Genomic DNA, 18862 nt, shown 5'->3' with positions numbered 1-18862 from the left:
CACATGAGGACAAAAATTTTATTGGCACAAGGATGTGTACACAAAGGAAAACCATACTCAGTGAGCTTGTCATAAATTCTGACCTCATAAGTCTGCTGTGGAAGGGAATAGTATATTCTTTGTGTATCGAGAAACCTGCCTTATGCCAAGTAAGTGATTAAAAACCAAATAACAGTGATTATTGGATAATGATAGGGACTTGGATTATTGCTTAAGAAGGACATCAAAACTCAAGAAAAATGTATTTAAAGAGGTTGCTTAAACTAATATACTCGTAAAGGGAACTGATTTTCTCACTGTTTCCAGAGAAGACACAGCTGGGCCACATCTGTCCCGACTTTGACTTTAGCCCTTACCTCGGGTTTACTATCTCAAATGCTTTCTATCAACATTCTTCAAGCCCCTAAGCTTTCTTCAGCACATGCAAAATATTATAGTCCTTAAAATGTTTCCCTGCCTGTTTTTTAAGGACCATGGGCTCAGACACGGCTCTCGACATCAGCATGGACTGCACACAGCTATGACCTCTCCATGGCGACCCAGACCACGGACATCCACATAAACCTGGGGTTCAACAGAAAATAACCAATTCTTCATCCCAGACATGCTGCCCTTGCTCAGAACTATAGTGAATGTGTGACCTGGCGGCGTGTTCGGAACAGCCTGTGAGAGCTCCAGGCTGCTGCCCAGCACCCTGTCAGCCTTACTCAGCAACATCTTCCCCTTCCCCCTGCAGCCATCGCTCACACCTGTCACCACCAACTCGCCTTTAGTTCCATCTCTGCGCCACACACTCACTTCTCCATTCCTCCATCCTTCCTTCCATCCATCACACATTCGTTCATTGGAAACTGCAGTTTGCCACACAGCGTATTTTTTTTTTTACCCAAACAGAATTACATGCCAATAATTATTGCAAAGAGTCTTTGGTCTGCTTGAAGCTTTCTGGTTTCTGAAGCGCCACAGTTAATGGACCATTGCTGAGACTCATCTCAACAGTACAGCTGTTGCCCAGCGTCAGGGTGGTGTTGTGGCTGGGCAGAGTAGGTGCCAGCAGACACCACTGTCTTTGGTTTTCCCAAATTGCCGGTATAATTCTTAACTGCAGTCTAAATACTTATCTTTTTAAGCACAGATAAGGCTAACTCTTTCCCATCATCAAAGAAGCTTCTGGTTAAAACAGAAGAAAGGAGGGCATTACAGAAATGCACAATGTGAAAGACAAAACAATCAATTGCATCATTTGTTACAACACAATTCCTACACCTAAGCATCACAGCAGGTGTCGGGGGGAAATCTCGCCGGAGTCCACCTCTGGAAGAAGAGCAACAGACAACCAACAAGTGCTGAGAGAGAGGGAGAATTAGCCTTTCCTGGGGAGGAGTCCCCTAAATGGTTACCCGATACCAAGGATCAACCCAAAACAGTACACATATGTGTCACACTAATTCAATAATTACATTTACGTATTTATTATAATTATAATAATTAAAGAAAAGTCTGAGGATTTGTTAGAGGGCAAAGCAAAAGGAGGATGAGAGGGAATGGAAAAAGTGAGAAAGAAGGGGAAATGATGCAATGGTATTTTAATTAAGTAAAAATAAATTTTGAAAAGTTATAATTGAATATCTAATATTGAGATGAAGAAGATTAGTACATTTTAATTACTTGAAACACCAGCAAAGTTTTCTTTTGATTTTATTATCAGTATGCCTCTGATTCATTTATCCTATTATCATCTGTGTCTGATTCTGGAAAACCACTAACTAATGGGATAAAAAATCCATCACGTATAGCTAGGCAGTCCATAGGGACTTCTGACCTGCAGCTGACACAAAAACACCATTACACAATGAGCCTCCTGGGTAGCTTATCCCTATTCCCTTTACTTAAACAAATTACCCAGCATCCAAAGCAGATCTCAATATATGCAACAGCAGAAGTAAACCAACTTTGATTAAAACTGGCATCATGGTTCAATTGTCATCATTTTGTCTCCTAAGTGAAATGCCAGGCACATTAGCAATTATAATCGGCTATTTTAAAACAGTTTCAATGTATGGTTTCTGTATATATAATTTTGTAGAAACTGTAGTAGTTAGTTATGAATTTTTCTATTTAGGCATTCAATTTGTCTATTGAGACAGTATACTGAATAATTGAGCTATAGTATATCTATTTTTGACCAAACATAAGATATACAATGACATTAATATATGTATAATATATGCATTCCATCCACATAGCTATGTATAAGATTAAATCATTTATAGATGTTAATTTATAACAATGTAGGAGAAATATATAGGAAACTATGAATAAACGCATATACTCTCAAAACATTAACTGGCGTTAATTTGATAAAAGTTATTCAGACATATACACAAGGCAAGAAGGACGAATCTTAGTTGCAACTGAGCTGCAAGGCTGGAGTTTCTCTTGAGCCTGTTTCTCCCAGCACCTTCTCTCAACTGTACTTCTCTGCTGTTAATGTGGCCGTGTGGAATGGAGCAAAAATCAAAATTCTGTTTTGAGGACAAAGATGCTTTATATAAAATGATGAATATCTGCCTCACATGAGGTCATACCCCTTTTTAGCATGCAGACAGTCCTCTAAACAACCCGCCAGTTCTGCACTCCCTCGGCCCCTTTCCTTGGGCACGTCTGAAAACTCCCCGAGTCTCTGAGTGCTGCAATTGCACTGAGTCATACACAATCACAAAGGATCCCAGTCCTGTGTGGGGAAGAAAGGGTCTGCTGGTTAAAGGGAAAATAAATCCGCCATCTGTGCAGTAGGGACTGGACAGCTGCGTGGAAAAGCATGCTTTCTGTAGCAGCCGCTCCGTCATTCAGCCTGCCTGAAACCACAGAGTTCTTGGACATAATAGTGTCAACAAAGAAAATCTGAAAAATAGGGCTAATGGACAAAGTTGTTCATAATACTCTAAGGAGCCTTGATTAAAGGACTCCCAGCTTTTTCTCAAGGAAAGAAGAAATTCATAGAATAAGAAATGTGCCTATATTGAGCTATCTTATTCTTGCACAAAGAATATTATTCCTGAAGTATTCTTAATTTTGATAGAATTAAGTAATGTTTTCCAATATTAAGACTCCCACATCACAGTCAAAGTCTATATCTGAAGTAAGAAACTGTGCTTCATGGCCTGATATTAAATCTGAGCATATATTTCCACACTTTTTCTCTGTTCCTAAGTCCTCGTTTTACCAAACCGTAGAAATATTATCTTAGTACACAGATAGCATAATAACCCCCTAATGCATTTCATTTAAGGATTTATGTCTCTCTCTATATTTGCTTATCTCTGTATAGTTCTCTCTTGCCTTATGTATGTACATATATCATATACATTATGTGTACATATGGAAGAGAATATTGTGTATAATAGAATTATATTAAACTTTGAACTGATGACCAGGATCTTTCAAAAGCATCTGGTGATTCAAGAACAAACGGAATTCAGAGTTAACTGCAGCAAGCTTTCTTCGGGCCACCAACCAGCTATTAAATCACGACGCAGAGACGTAATATCAGCTACGAATGCTCAGCCTTAGCTTATGCTTGTTCCACTAGCTCTTACAACTTAAATTAACCTGTTTCTCTTCATCTAGGTTTTGCTTTGCGGCTTTTTACCTTCCCTTCATTCTGTATGCCCTACTCTATGTCTGCCTGCCTGCCTGGCTGACCTTGGGTTTCCTTTCTTTCTCCCTTCTTCCCATCCCTCTCTTGTCCAGAGCCTAGATTCCTCCTGCTTATTCTCTCTGCCCACCAGCCCCACCCATCCCTCTACTACCAAGCTATTGGCTGTTCAGCTTTTGATGAGACCAATCAGGTCTTAGGCAGGCAAGGTGAAACAGCAACACATCTCTACATAATTAAATAAAGGCAGGATAAGCAAACGCAACACACGTTGACCCAATTAAACAATTGCAGCATAAACAAATGTAATACATGTTTACATAGCTGAAGTAGTAGACCATAGCAGTAAATGTCTTACCAAATGACCTACCACATTAGGTTGGGTCTTCAAATCTAGTGAACTTCGCTACTCCATGAATGTGTCTCTATGCAACTGAGATTTGATTCTTTCCTCAGAGCTTTTTACAAACATAAAGTGCTTTCCCGTGTTTTCTTTTACTTCTTTTTATTTTATGTATTTATCTATCATCTATTTGCTTATTGTTTTGATTTTGTTGAGACAAGGCTTCACTATGTAGACCTGGATGATATTGAACTACTCACAGACACCTGCCTGTCTCAGACTCTCAAAGTGCTGAAATTAAAGGTGTGTGCCACTGTGGCCAGTTTATTTTCCTTTATTTTTGCTCACAACTATGAAATATAACCATTAAATGTACAATGATCCTATAAAGAACATCAGCGATCAAAATTGTTCACTAAGCTAAGTAGAAACCAAATTCAAATGTCACAATGAATAACTCCATGTAAACAGCTCCTATAATAAAGTATTAGTTAAATAAAAGTGTCATGTGAACAGTAGTGGTTAAAAGCTATTTCTGACCCTGAGGTTGGTGTGGTTTGGCTTGAGAGGAGTGGCAATATTCTAAGATGTAATGAGGAAATAAAACAGCAATTTACTAAGAGTCAATATTAGGAATACTTTCTGCCAGTGAGCTAATATCTTAGTCACTGCATTGCTATTACAACAATACAGGTAATTTTATCCTGGGTTTACAAATAAAGATTCACAGTTCCATATTTATGAAGAAATGAATCCAAACTCATACACCAACTAACAGATAGTTCCTATTCACAAGTATCTGAACGACCCATAAGAAATCTTAGAATAAAAAAATTAAATTGTTTCATTATAAATGGAGATGAAGAATTGGGGAGAGAAGCATGAGGAAATACAGGTTGCCTAATCAAATCACAGGATTAGATGAACAATCAAGATGGAAGGAAGACTAAGGAGATGTAGGCCAGCTAAGATGGAAGGGACATGCCTGTGTGAGAGATGCATTTGGATTTCTTCCACTTGGGGCACAACAGCAAGTCCTGGTCATGTGAAGATATTTATTGATTAGCAAGATGAATTTGACACTTGAAATACGCAGGTGAAAGTGTGTCAAGTTGATGGAACGGTCCATGATAATAGTAATTCTGACATGGAAAAGAAAAGAAGAGAGGGTTGGCAAAATGACTAGATACAGTCAGATTAAATGGGCTCAAGGACCATTGAGGAAGAGGATGTGGGAAGACTGTAAACACCAGAGGGAGTGGATGTATTTTCCAGACACAAGGCCACTGCACACATAAACTCCCAGAAGATGTATCTGTAGGCATTAAGACCTGCACAGGATTAAATCAGCCGATATCTTCATAGGGAGGAGGAGGAGTTCATAAAGTTCTACCCCTAGCTGGGGAGCTATTGGCTACTGGTGACTGGTACAGGACGGAGAGTCAGTTTTCTTCAATAATGTGGCCCCAGTCAAGTCACCCATGTTCCGGCAGGTGGTCATACAGTATACACAGGCGGACAGCACTAAGAAGGCTCAGTGTTTCTCCTTTATTTTGTTTTGAGGAATATACAAAATTTGGTGGGAGATGGTGGAGGGAATGGGAGGGAATGGAGTGGGGGAGAGATATGATCAAAGCCCATCGTATGCGTCAAGGAAATTCTCAAACAGTAAAAAGAACCGTGTGTTCCTAAGATGAGAAATCAAAGCGATAGGAAAGTTATTGAGTGGATTAGAGTAGGAGAATTTTAAAGACACAATCAAGGACGTGCCTTGAATAATCTTGAAGAATGTGTGGAGTTTTTTTATGAAAAGGAAAACATGATAAATCAAGAATTTAAATTTAGATGTGGCAAATAGAAGGGAGTTTCATCCTTCTATGTGATGTGGCCCCTGGCCTTCTAAGGTATGTTCATTCATATGTGCATGAATATATATGTGTGCAGGCCAGATGTTGACTTTGAATGTCTTCCTTTGTAATTTCCACCTTATGGGCGGTGAGGTTTCCCATGACCTCGCCACTGTCTTTAGTAAAGTAATGTGATAAGCAGCGCCCCCTGGCCCTGTCATTCCAGTCAGTTCATCCACTTCTCAATGCAAACACCCAAGATCACATCCAAGAAAAGAGATCTATGTGAAGCTGTGAGACCTAACCCAGCAAGTGTGTAAAACCAGAGTTCAGTTCTGTTTAAAATGGCCCTCACTTTTCATTGGAGAAAAAAAAATAATCCTGACAAAGTTTTTCAATTTTGCATGGTGTCCTGGAATAAGCAAATTAATTTAGTTACGCAGATATTTAATTAGGGTACCAAATTTCCCTCTACAAACATCTGTGCCGTACTGTGTCTAAGCATTGACCACTCAAGAGTCTGGTCTCACTTAGGTCCTTTATCTGACTACTCTAGTAGGGGTCAGACTGGTGGTAAGGAGCCAGTACCGCTCATCACCTGATGATATTCAAATTTCTAACTGAAATCACAAACAAAGTTTTCCCAGGGTCGCCCTTCCCCTTTAAAATCACCGCCTTCAAGCGAGTGCTGAGTATTTCTAGCTAGAGTTTCCCTGCCTTTAGATTCCCTTCTTCCTGAGCCTACTGAAAATCTGAATTTATCTGACGTTTCCGTGATAAGGTAATACAGCCAGGACAAAGCCTCCACGACTGTGTCCTCTGTGAAATGGAAATGAGGTATCACGCTGGCATAGCACTTACTACAAAGTAGAAAAGTCATCAACTCAGATGGCGGCAAGTCCCTGGCATGAGCGCTGAAGTCACGCAAGAAGTTTCTACTGTTCCTCTGCACCTGCTAGCATTGTGAAGTGTACGTTCTCCACAGTCATGGGGACTCGTAAAGAAAAGATATTACTGGATATAAAACATTAAGAAAGGCAAGGTTGAATAACATGCCCACTTCAAAATAATGACTACTATACTAGTCACTCAAAATTAAGTGTTTTTAACTACATTTTTAATATACATGTTTCGTGATTGCATTGATTTTATAGAAATGTAATCAGAAGCGCTGATGCTACAAAGACAGTATTACTGTATCCTTGTAATATACTAATTAAGGTATAGAGATTTCTATATTTATTATAAACCTTTAGATGTGTTCATTATATGAAGAAACTTTCACAGAAGCTCACATGTTTCTAAATCCTAAACGTACACCCAGAACCACAGGACACAGCTAACTCTGGACTTACATCTATAGTGAAGATGCCAAATACCATGACTGAAAATACTGTTGCTTTGTTTCTTTACATTTGTATGTTTACTTATTTGTGTGTGTGCACATATAGTATAGTGATCAGAAGATAATTTGTGGGAGTCAGTTATCTCTTTTTCCTGTGTGGGTACCACGGATTTATGTCACGCTGTCCTGCCTGGAAGCAGGTCCTAAGACACCAGCCTGAGAGAGCTTTTATTTCTACTTCTTGTTCCTATATCACCAGCAACACCTTATCTATAACCCTATTGCTCACTTTCATTATCCCCCATCCCATTTTTAGAATCCTCACCTAAATTTTATCTCTGTTTTAAAAAGCCAATGCAAGTGTTTATGATTGGGAGTAAATTGCACAGAGAATTTTCTGTACACTGCACAGCACTGGACAACTCTACACTTGCTGTGCCATAACCACCTCCCCCAAAACGTTATTTGGTAAATGCCAAACCACTCTTACTCACTAAACTGATGTCTTCAAAAATGACTAAAAAAATCTTCAACTTTCACATTGGAAAATGTGCTTGTCTTCCTTAGTCATCAAAAAATTAGAATCACAATGTGATGTCACCAGAAACCCATAAAAAGGTTGAGAATAATGAGACCATAGGAAGCAAGTCTGTGGAATACGGAGGGAATCGAAAACGGCTGCTACCGTGAGTGGGCGACTGATTGAAAGTTAGCTAAGAGAGTACATGACTAAAAGTCATCTGGTGGTTTTTACGGAAGCTGAGCACAGGAAACTGTGCTCTGAGAATCAGCTCAGCAAGAGCACATCCACGTCCACAAACTACAAGGACAAGCGTGCTCCGAGCAGCAAGACGACGGCAGCGCTGCAAATGACCCTCAAGGTCAGGAAAGGAAGGACGGACGGATAAATGAGTTGAGTCGTATCCAGTTAAAGAAAGGAAAAATGGGGTACATAGCAAGGGACTTGTCGTCTTACAGTCTGAACAAATCTCAGCGGATTATTGAGTAAAAGCAGCCGAACTGAAGAGTTCAGTTCCAAAAGCAGCAAGCCACTCAGTGACAGAGTTAGAACCCGGCTGTTTGTGGGGTCGGCGGAGGCGCAGGAAAGGGGTATGACGTCATGAGACACTGGACGAGTACTTTCTAGTCTCATGCTGGTTACACAGACATGTTCAATTTTGAAACCCGTTCACAGGGACTTTAAAAAGAATCTGTACCCTTTTATTCATTCATTTAACAAGTTATTTAAAAGTGAGCTTAGAGAACATTTCTGCCCTTTGTGGTTTATAAATTTATATCCGAAAAACTAAAATGTAAATTAAATAAATGTTTAATATGAGACTACCAAAGCTTTCCAAGAATAAGGCAAATTCTACAAAAGAAAGATAAAAACATTGAGAAGATTCATATTTTATTTTTACTTTCTTTTATTTTATATATACTTGAGCTAATTTTTCTAAGTAAGGCCAAACCAAAAGCAAAGCGAAATAACCCACCAAAGTTACTACAACCGTATGTATTCAGAAAGCAGAAATTTCTTAATTTGGACATCTTACAAATGCCACATTGTTTTCGAGGTATAAAAGCATGGTCACTCCCATTCACTCCCTCACTCATACCCGGCATAGTTACCAGCTAACTACTGGATAAGTACTTAAGGGTTTTAAAGTTTATTGTCCCCCTGAAGCTTAAGTCACCAACGCCAGTGCCAGTCAGAACCAGGTGGAGATAAAAACTGGCAGCGAGGCTGGTGTAAGCCTTTATTGTGGGCAGGAGTGATGCGGACCTTGTTAAACACAGGCCTCTGTGTCAGGAGTGTGGCGACAAGGACCGGGCCCCCGCTGGTCTTTTCATGAGGGTCCAGTGGAAATCACAATTTACTGTGTGAACCCAAGCGGTTTTTAAACGTAAGCTCTGTAAAAAGAAAACAAACAAGAGACGCTGGCTGTGACGAGCGGCGCACATCTGTGAGCTGAATTAGGCATATGGCTGCCCGTGGAGAGTCTGATCAAACGAAAGAGACACAAATGCTTGCTGGGCGGCCGCCATGGACACTCACTTGCCCTTTAGATGCCCGACCAACCACACGAGTGCCATGCTTCCCCTGGCTCACTCTCACCTCATGATTTACTGTTCTTGAATAAAGCACAGTTGAGGACATTATCGTCTCTGTATCCCTGCAAATATCAGGCACGTGTTTACATGATTGAAGTAGAAATAGACCTCCTCCTCACGTGTGCAAGTGTGTGTGCGCACATGCGTCTGTATGTGTATGTGGTACGTCTGTGAGCGCGCGCGCTGTTTTGAGTGACGATAACTCAATCAGATCTAGGACTGCCAGGGAGGAGGCGAGAAGAGAGTTGGCACTGGCGACTTTCACGTTTTCATTAAAAGACTCTTTCCGTGCATTTATTTTTCAAGGTTTAAAAAAAAAATTCTTACACGTGAATTCATTCCCTGGGGATTACGCCTGCTAGCTCTTTAATTAGCCACAGTTCTGGTTCAGCAGGAGCCTCCTTTGGACCTTCATTCACCAGTGGCCAACAGGAAGGCTCTGAGCAGCCCAGGTACAAATCTCTTTCTCTTTGAGCTCTCAGTGCACAGACTCATGACATAGAGCGCAGTTTCATACTGTGTCACACACCAAGGATGCGCAAAAAGGGGCTGCCTTCCCAGTAAGAGGATAATCCTTCACAGGTGGACATAATAGGGGGCACCTGTTTTCCTTCCCCTAGAAAATAACTTAACCAACTTATCCTGGTAAGATAGGGCAGGAGCTGAAGGCCTCAAGAAACAACCTCTTCTCAGACATTTTAACACAATCCCATGGACTTTAAAAATCCCAAAAATAATGACTATGAGCTTCAGGTAGTCTCTGTTTATTTAACAAGTAACGACGTGCGATTTTATGTAAAGGGATCAAATGAAACAATACATTGAGTGACTGATATTCCAATATAGATGTATAATTTCTCTTAAAATAATGGCTACTGTTTAAGTCTTTCGATTGTAATTTATAACTAATTATCTGGATATGCTGAGATTTGGAACAGCTTCCAGAAGAAAAAAAATTGGTCTTCTTTTTAAATGACAAATCACATAGCATTTATGTTTGATAGCTGTTATCTTGCTGCAATTTTTCTCTTCTACATGTAGCATTTATTATCTATTCCAATATATAGACAGTCCACTTTGAGAATATAGCATCAAATGATTGTCATTTTGTTGGCTTTAATCTCTATTACATTTCTAGTCAAAGTTACACACACACACAGACACCATCTATACTTGAGTGCAAAAGTTCCTTTGATCACAAAATAAAATATAAGTCGAACAATAATGCTCTTAACATTTCATTCATCTGTTTGAAATAAAAGCATAAGAAAGTCTGAACACTTTAAATTGACAAACCATTCTTATATACCATCTAAAACCAAGAAAATATTTCCATCCCACATACGTACAGCACCATACAAACATTCTTGGTATAAATTATAATTTGGAATTTTTTTATAAAATGATATCTTAATATCTAAAAATATATAAACATATAAATGTTGATAAATAAAAGTGCATGTTTTCATAGAACTATTCTATTCAGAGAGCAAATGGCTTCAATGATTTACATGTTATATTTAATTCCATATCTTATTTTTAACCTACTAGTGAAAAATTTACCTAAACAAAGAAAATAGATCTAACAGAAACATATCAAAAAGAACAAATTTTGAAACTACTGTTTTAAAAGTTTCGAAATAAGAGACAAGAGTAAAAAAATAATTTGTCAAATTAAGATGGGAATAATTCTTTGTAAAATGCAAAGAATATTAAATGCATGACCACAATGACCTCAGTTGTTTAAATTAAAGCACTTGTTTCTGATAAATAACACTAATGAACAACTTTTGAAAATCCAAAATCTGTTACGAAATGAGTTTAATATTGCAGTAAGGTTTTATTGTACACTATAAAGAGCCTCAAGATTAATACATGAAGAAACCAAACATTAATGAAACACTGGTGAGAAAAACATACCTAATTAAAAAAACCAAATTGCTAGCCATGATGCCACGTGTTTGCAATGCTAGACCTCAGCAGCCTGAGACAGGACGGTCATAAATTCAAGGCCAACATAGGGTACACAGCAAGGCCCTGTACCAAGCAAATAAACAAACAAGCAAACAACAAAAAGTCTGTCTTTTTAAGACACATGTTTTACAATGTTGTGGATACACATTCTTTCAGTCTCCATTAAAATCGAGTTTCCAACATTAGGAGAAATACAAGATAATATTTAAAACATGTGAATACTTAGAAAAACTATACACAACTAGGGGGGAAATCATTTTCTGTCTACAAAGTTCAGCGCACACAGACAAGAATGTTACTTGGGGACTGTCTCTAACATATATTCCAATATATTTATATTCTTCGGGAGGGAGACTTGCAGCCCCAATGATTGCAAAGCCAATAACATCCAAACTTAAATAGCTGAGCTGCTGTTCTTCACAGGAGGGGAAACTTATCAAAATCACATGCTGAAATTCCTAAAGTTCATTTTTAATTTTCTTTGGTGCAAAGTACATTTGCATGACTAATTTAGTCTGCATATTTAAAAAGTGATATAAATATGCCTTAAATAAAATTACACTGAAAAAATACACTCTATACTTATAAAACATGACAGCGGTCTACATTTAAAAACACGCCTTCAAGGACAATCAATTTTTTCCATATTTGGATATACAAATTCTGGAGAAGGCCCATACAGTCATCCCCTAACCTCCACTGAACTTGTAAGCAATTATTCAGCTTCCCACTTAAAAAGAACCTCTTCTTTTCAAGTCTTTCGTTATGTATCTTTGCTTGTTTTCCCCAGGAACCCAACTTAAAAGCATTTGCTTAATCAAACCTTCTCTTTGTCCACGAAAGATGAAAAGAACAGGTGTAAGATGGGAACTTTGCCAGGGGCAGCCAGGATTTCCAATCCCAGGTAAGGACTCCCTGGGAAATTCCCTTTCCCTGGGTGTGGTGAGTGAGTCCCGTGAAATGGATGACAATCCTTCCCTGGGTTATTACTACTTCCTGTCGATGGGAAAGTCAGTCCCCTGAGTAAGTCTCATGACATGACTTCCTCCCGCTGGCCCTAGAGAAGTGTGGACCTACACTATAATAAAGCTTTCTCATAGGGGAAATGCTATGGCCTCTCTCAAGTAAGAAACAGCCATCAGAGGCTGGAGACTTCAGTCTTAGAATTTAAAATCAAGTCATGCCAATAATAACGCGAACATGACCAAAGACTCCAGAACCTGGGTAAAACCTTCATTTCAGCCTGGGAGTCCTGAGTGTGAGAACCAACTGAACACTGCCTGGTATCCAGCCCCACGAAAACAATGCAACCGATACATGTGTTTGCCAAGTGGCCACCGTTTTAATAATTCGTTATGTAAAATAGAAAGTTCACACCAATAGGAATATACTAACACCATCATGCTAAAAACACTGTTCTTAGAGAGCTCTTACATTTTAAAGGCCATTTTAATTTTCCTAGAATCTCAAGGCTTTTGCCACTTAGGTATAAACTCATGTTTTACATCAGGAGCTCTGCTTTTTATGGTGTAAACCTTTTATTATTATTTACAGTACAGTTTCCATTTTCTTTGAGTCATAAGTTAGCTATGAACTTACATGTGTGGCTTTATGTAAAGCCTTAGATTTGTACAGAGGCATGCATTCAAGTCTCTATAAATTCCCAGAACAACAGAGCCAGCAGCAGGGGAAAGCGTGACCAGTCTCGCCAACACCCATCACAACTGCCTCCAAGCGCAACACCCGTGCAAGGACTTCATGTAGCCATGAACTACAGCAGGAACAGAGAGAAGAGCCCGGGTTTCCAAGGCTTTCTTGGCAGAGGAACACCATTTAGGGAACAGCTGAAATTTTCAGCAGCTTTGCTAAACCAATCTCCAAGTGACTGCAAAAGATTTGGGGTAGGATGCAGACCCATGAGACTCTAAGTTAGCATGCTCATATCGCTCCAAGGGGGTGCTTCTTGAAGTTGAAAAGAACTATTCCGAGAAAAGGATATTTAGAGAGACACGGAAAAAGTAACATTCAGGGTAAAAGAGCAGGAATAAAAGCTAGAAGAATACAAACGTACATAACCACAAACTGGAGCATTCACAAAATAAGAATAGGGGTCCTACATTGTGAAGGTGATTATCTATTCTGAGTTCTATAGTCCTTCTAAAAGTTCAACAAGACTTACTATACACAAAATGAGTAACAGAGAAGGTTCTAGTTGAATCCAGGTCAGTGCTGCAAGGAAGCAAAATGAGAAAGGCACGGCTATGACCACAGACAATGGAGGCTCATCAAAAAAAAAAAAAAAGACAGCAGAAAATATATAGAAATCTATTTTCATAGAAGCTGAAATTAGAAAAATGGTGTAGACTGAAAGGACAAAGTGGGCCAGGTTGTGGCGGGATGGTGAGCATTTGTGATGGCCTCAAGAAAACCTACCATTTTTTGAGTTAAAGTTGAGTTCCATGTTTCTATGTTGAAGGCTGAAAGTCTCCCCAACTAACAAGAAATACACCTGGAGCGGTTTCTAACTCCTGCAACATATGAATAAAAATACTAACTTGTATACAGTCTGGTGGTGATCCGTTTCTCACCTCAGCTCCATACATCCTTCTCTGGTATTGTGGCAATACTGTCAAACACTCTCAGCTCTGCCAAGATGCTTAAGGTAGGCTCCTCCAATGCCTCTCTGCCCTTTATCCTTTCCTGCTTGAATTAATCCAAGTTAATGTCATATCGTTTGAGTACTCTACTCAAAATTCCATCTTCTCCTCTCCTACCTTCAGAAAACTTTCAGGTAGCACTGTGTGACGCCAAAGTCATCCATACACTTTCCCCGCCATTATTCCTCGCTATTCTTCATGTCACATAGACAAATTAGTCAAGCATTTGCAAACATGACCCAGAATGACTCCCTGTGAGCTTTCTCATAAGTATTTGCCTCGACTATGATAATTGGTAACTTTTCATTTACTCCAAGATTGCACATGGTGCACAGGGAATAGAACCCTCATTGCTCTGATTACCATAGGGTTACAGATTCCTCTGATGAGATAGCTTTCATACTGAACTGCATGACACTAGATATTCAATGCTATGCACATGCAGCTTAATTACAAAATGCTTCTGCTTTGTTAATACAACTATAATTTGTATTGGAAGAACTTTTCCATGGTGATTAAAACAAGGAAAACAACTTGTATAAAACTGTGGAGGCCCAAAAATGTGAGCCTATTTCCACCTTGTCTGAAGGTCAGAGAGTTTGAGCTTGCTCAAAACTGTTGACAACAACCAGGGCTACACATTCTTGACATAGGGTGTGGTTACTTGGTCCTTTTGACATTAAGATGGCCCATACAGGTAGGTCCATCCACTCTACCCAGACCAATGGTCATGAGATTTGAGCATATTTCTGCTCCTTCTTTTGAAATAGGAGGATTGATCTAGGGAATGGTTGCCTTCAGGATACTTGGTCTAAGGTGGGTTCACTGCCTAGAAACAGAATGCTAATGACTTGATATCTCAAAGTATTGAAGCAAGTAACTTGAGTTGTCTTTTGTATCATATTAAAGCAGTCTTTTGTCTTCTTCCCCTGCTGTATTGAGGTGTAAAACCGTATGGAAAATGAAATACAGGGATTTCAGTATTCACTGGAACTCCCTCCTGATACTATCCTATGTTTCTGTTTTACTATTTTACCTAGCATCTTCGTTCTTTTTACTGTTTTTCTGATCCCCATGCACCTACCATGGTAAATGGTATTTTTTATCAAAGCTGGTCTCCAGCACAAAGCTATTTGAATACACTAGACATTAGCAAGAGCAAAGTGAAGACATTTTCTCTTGAGAAACCACCTGGTTCGTGTAGAGAGGAATGGTGAGTGCCGACAGAGAGGACTTCCTGAGATGTCACCAGCAAAGACTGAAGGGGTAGCTCAGTTGTAAAGTGAGGGCAGAATCTCTAACCTGAGGTTGGGCCCTGAAATTTCTACACCCTGTGATAATATGAGCTACATATATGAGTTACAAATCATTCAGTATATTGAATTGTACTTGTGAGCAGACCCTGAGTCATGATTGAAAAGTTGAAAATATTGACAACTATGACTTTAAGTTCAGCTATGGCAGGAATTTATTCTTAGCGTTTAGTCAAGCAGAAAGAAGGAAGCATTTGGTAACTATGGAAGAATCTTCTTGGGGAATCACAGGGCACTTTATAGATTTGCTAAGACAGCAAGCAAGTGGAAGTGTTCAAGGGATACTGTGCATAGTCTTTTCCTTCTAGAACAAAAATAAGCCTCTTAGGTGAGGTGACTTGTTTGCCACGCAAGCCTAATGACTGGGTCTCAGTCCTGAGAACCCTCACAGTCGTGAGAGAAAAAAAAATTGAATAACAGTGAACTGAGCTTGTGACCTGTGAGATGATATCTAGAAGGCAAAATACATATACACACTGGAGTCTCTGCAGGGAAAACACAAGTAACTGAAGGGAGCAGAAATGTTATCAAAGGAACATTTTGTAAAACATCAACATATATGATACAGGAACCCATGTCTTGATAGCCTTGATAGCCTAAGAAATACAGCTATGCTTTGCCGAAGACCTCTGCATTCAGAGGTACATTTCAGATGACCGCTGGAAGCAAGGAAATAGATACAATTTTGAAAGAGAAAGCCTCTTCTAACAAGTTAGAGTCGATGTGAATGAAGCCATACTTACATTAGGCACAGAGACCCACAATAACCGAGGTTTATAAAATAAGACTGTAGAATATTTGCTCCTAAGTGGAAGGCATGTAGCGCACATCATGCTCCCAAGGTTCAGAAATCTTTGCAGGAAACAAAAAGACTTTTTTTTTTGTCAGAGGCTCTAATGACAACCAAGAAAGGAGTCTTTGGGGCCCAGCAGGACAGCTGCACATGTGGGTTCATGGTGATTGTGCCAGCAAGGTAGTCATGACAACACGGTACCTGTGACAGCATGGACAAGTCCTGCATAAGCCAAGCCAGGCCAAGTGCCGCCATGGAGAGCGGAAGTGGGCTCAGAGTCCCCACCCCTCTTTTGGGACCTATCTGCTGGGTGAGGGAGAGTCCTATTTAGGCAAGTGACATATATCCCAGAGCAGTACAAACTGGTCTTAGTGGGTTTTGTTTTGTGTTACATTTTTGTTTGTTTTCGTTGTGGTTGTTTTAACGACACAGATGGATGGGATAAGGAAAAGTTGGAGAGGGGACCATGATCAAAGTACACTGAACCTCTCAAAGAACTAATACAATTTAATAAAAATTAAAAGAACATAAAAAAAAGTGAGCCAACAAAGCATCTTAAAATACTGAAAAGATTATGAGAATAGTTCTAATCCAGAATCTTCTGCTCAGAGAAAGTGAAGGAGCAGCAAAGATGTCATTGAATGAGTGAAAACAGAGAGACTATGTGGCTGGCTAGCAGATAGAAAAATACGGAAAATGTATGTATGCTGGCTGTGCATATGTCTACCTGTAAAGAGATAACAGAATTTCTGATGTGCCATTATGTGACCTGTCCTTGGTCTGACTTGCCTTCTTCTATATCTCTGTCTAAAGTTCTTCAATCACAACCCTTGTGTCCAACCTCTAAGATATTTCAAGCAGTGCATTGAGACAAGGTTACGTGTTATATTTAGTTTACAAGTATGGGTGTCAAGTCAATATTTAACATGCTAATTAAAATTCTTCCTGCAAGGATAGTTAACAGCTAAAATACCTCCATCTGGGACAGGTTCTGGAGGCAGCAACTTAGCACACCTATGCTATTCATTGTATTTGCACCTGAGTATTAACTAGCACAAGGACTATCTGAAAGAAGCGTTAGTGTAAATAAATTGTATTCTTTATTATATAGTTGTGAGATGCATGTTTTAATCACTGCGGCTTTTTCATAAATGGGCTGTAAGCATCAGATGGCGTGTATATCCATTGATAAAACCAACGAATGTGTCTACTCAGTTATCTTTCTCATCTAAAGGAAAGCCAGCAGTTCCTGAACTCAGAGCACTGTTTTGCATACCACTGGATGAAACTGTGATGTCACGTGCTACAAAGTATGTGCAAGATAAAGGAGAGGCAGGGTTCATTCGACTTGTAGGAACTGGTTATGGGGATGAACCTTTGAGCCTCCTTGGTAGAGAACAGTCTCTTCTTAAAAGCAGGAGCGAGACTTGCAGTCATTGCCATCTGCACAAGAAGGTTTGGTGTAAAGATGCATGGCTTCTCACCCTCAGATCTATCTGCTATTGCTTTGAAACCTCTCCTTCTACTGTGTGTCCCTCCTCACTTGGCTGGAAAGAACGTAATTATAAAATCAAAAAGCTTTCCTTTTTTTTTTTTTGGTAAAGTACAGTATGCAGCACTTTGTTTATATAAATTGTATTTATCTTTGTTTATGTGTACCTCTTTCTTAATCTGTTTGTATACATACATATAAATATATGTTCTAGTTAGAATTCATAAGTAAAACATATATAAGAGCATAGTAGACGACACACTTTGATGTTGCAAAATCTGTTTTAATCAGACAATTAAGGAAATAAAATTGCTTGGTGAATAAATGCCAAAAGTTAATTGGTTCACAGATTGAGAGGGTTTTAGACACAGGGAGACCATTCCTCTGTCTCAAGTACATTAAATAGGTGCAACTCATATGGTTCTGTCTTTCTCGAGGGAGATTGCACAACCTTTCCTTTATAACATCCGTCTTACCTCTGAGTGGTACCCGACTCTGATGAAGGCACAAAGCGGATCAAAGGCCCCAGTAGCACAGGTCAGAAGGTGCGTTCTGTTGTAGTGATGCAAGACCCGGACATAGTTGGCACACTCGCTCTAAAGTGGGATGGCAAAGGACACCAGGTTAGAAGGGAACAAATGTTTGACCTACCTTTGACCTTTGTTGTCCTTCATTCCTAGAAAGGGAGTCTGAATCGGGAGGGAAAGGAAAAGAGAGTGGGATAAGGAAGACGAGGACCTGGGAGAAAGCAACTAGTGTGAGGGACACGTGTTTTAACGGGCAGTGAAATGTGAAATGCTTTTTGTTATAATTCTGTAAGTCATTTTTATAGCATTCTCACAAATGTGTTCAATCACACTAATTTGCATCAATATAGTCCCCCATGTAATTAAAGTATACCCAGGGCTGCCATTTTTAACAACAGTATATGTTTATGAACCAACATAAAATTAAAAACCAGTTAATTAGAAAAGGGTCGTTATTCTTAAGAAAATATATGATGTTGACAGCAGGGTACTACAAAATTTTTTTAATAGTTTGAAAGTTTTTAACTGGCAAAAGAAATTCTGACAAAAAAAAATGAACCATGCTATGAAAATGCCATAATATCCCAAAGTAAGCAGTAAAATCGAGTATCTAATATTTATTTAAACAAAATTCGAAAGCTGCACCCTTTGATTTAGAAGTCCTCATTGGCACTACAGAGTTTTGATAAGCAAAATAGTGCTCATATTCGAAATTATAAATTCACATAAAATGTAATTTGGGGGAGATTTTTTTAAACATATTAACTATTAGAAACAACATTTGATTGTCAAATGCTT

General features: G+C 39.1%; 1 protein-coding gene across 2 annotated transcripts in view; it reads right to left on the bottom strand.

Annotated features, from left to right (window-relative positions):
- The window catches only part of Sema3e (semaphorin 3E), a 220933-nt gene that overhangs the window by 59191 nt on the left and 142880 nt on the right, over positions 1–18862 (bottom strand). For both annotated transcript variants that reach the window (XM_075956081.1, XM_075956082.1), the window contains one exon: positions 18014–18133. In XM_075956081.1, the coding sequence (XP_075812196.1) occupies positions 18014–18133 (120 nt within the window). The remainder of the gene's footprint in view (positions 1–18013; positions 18134–18862) is intronic.

The sequence above is a fragment of the Microtus pennsylvanicus genome, chromosome 22, assembly GCF_037038515.1.
Source record: "Microtus pennsylvanicus isolate mMicPen1 chromosome 22, mMicPen1.hap1, whole genome shotgun sequence".
Taxonomy (NCBI): domain Eukaryota; kingdom Metazoa; phylum Chordata; class Mammalia; order Rodentia; family Cricetidae; genus Microtus; species Microtus pennsylvanicus.
The sequence above is the reverse complement of the archived record's forward strand: the minus strand, read 5'-3'. Positions and strand labels throughout refer to the sequence as shown.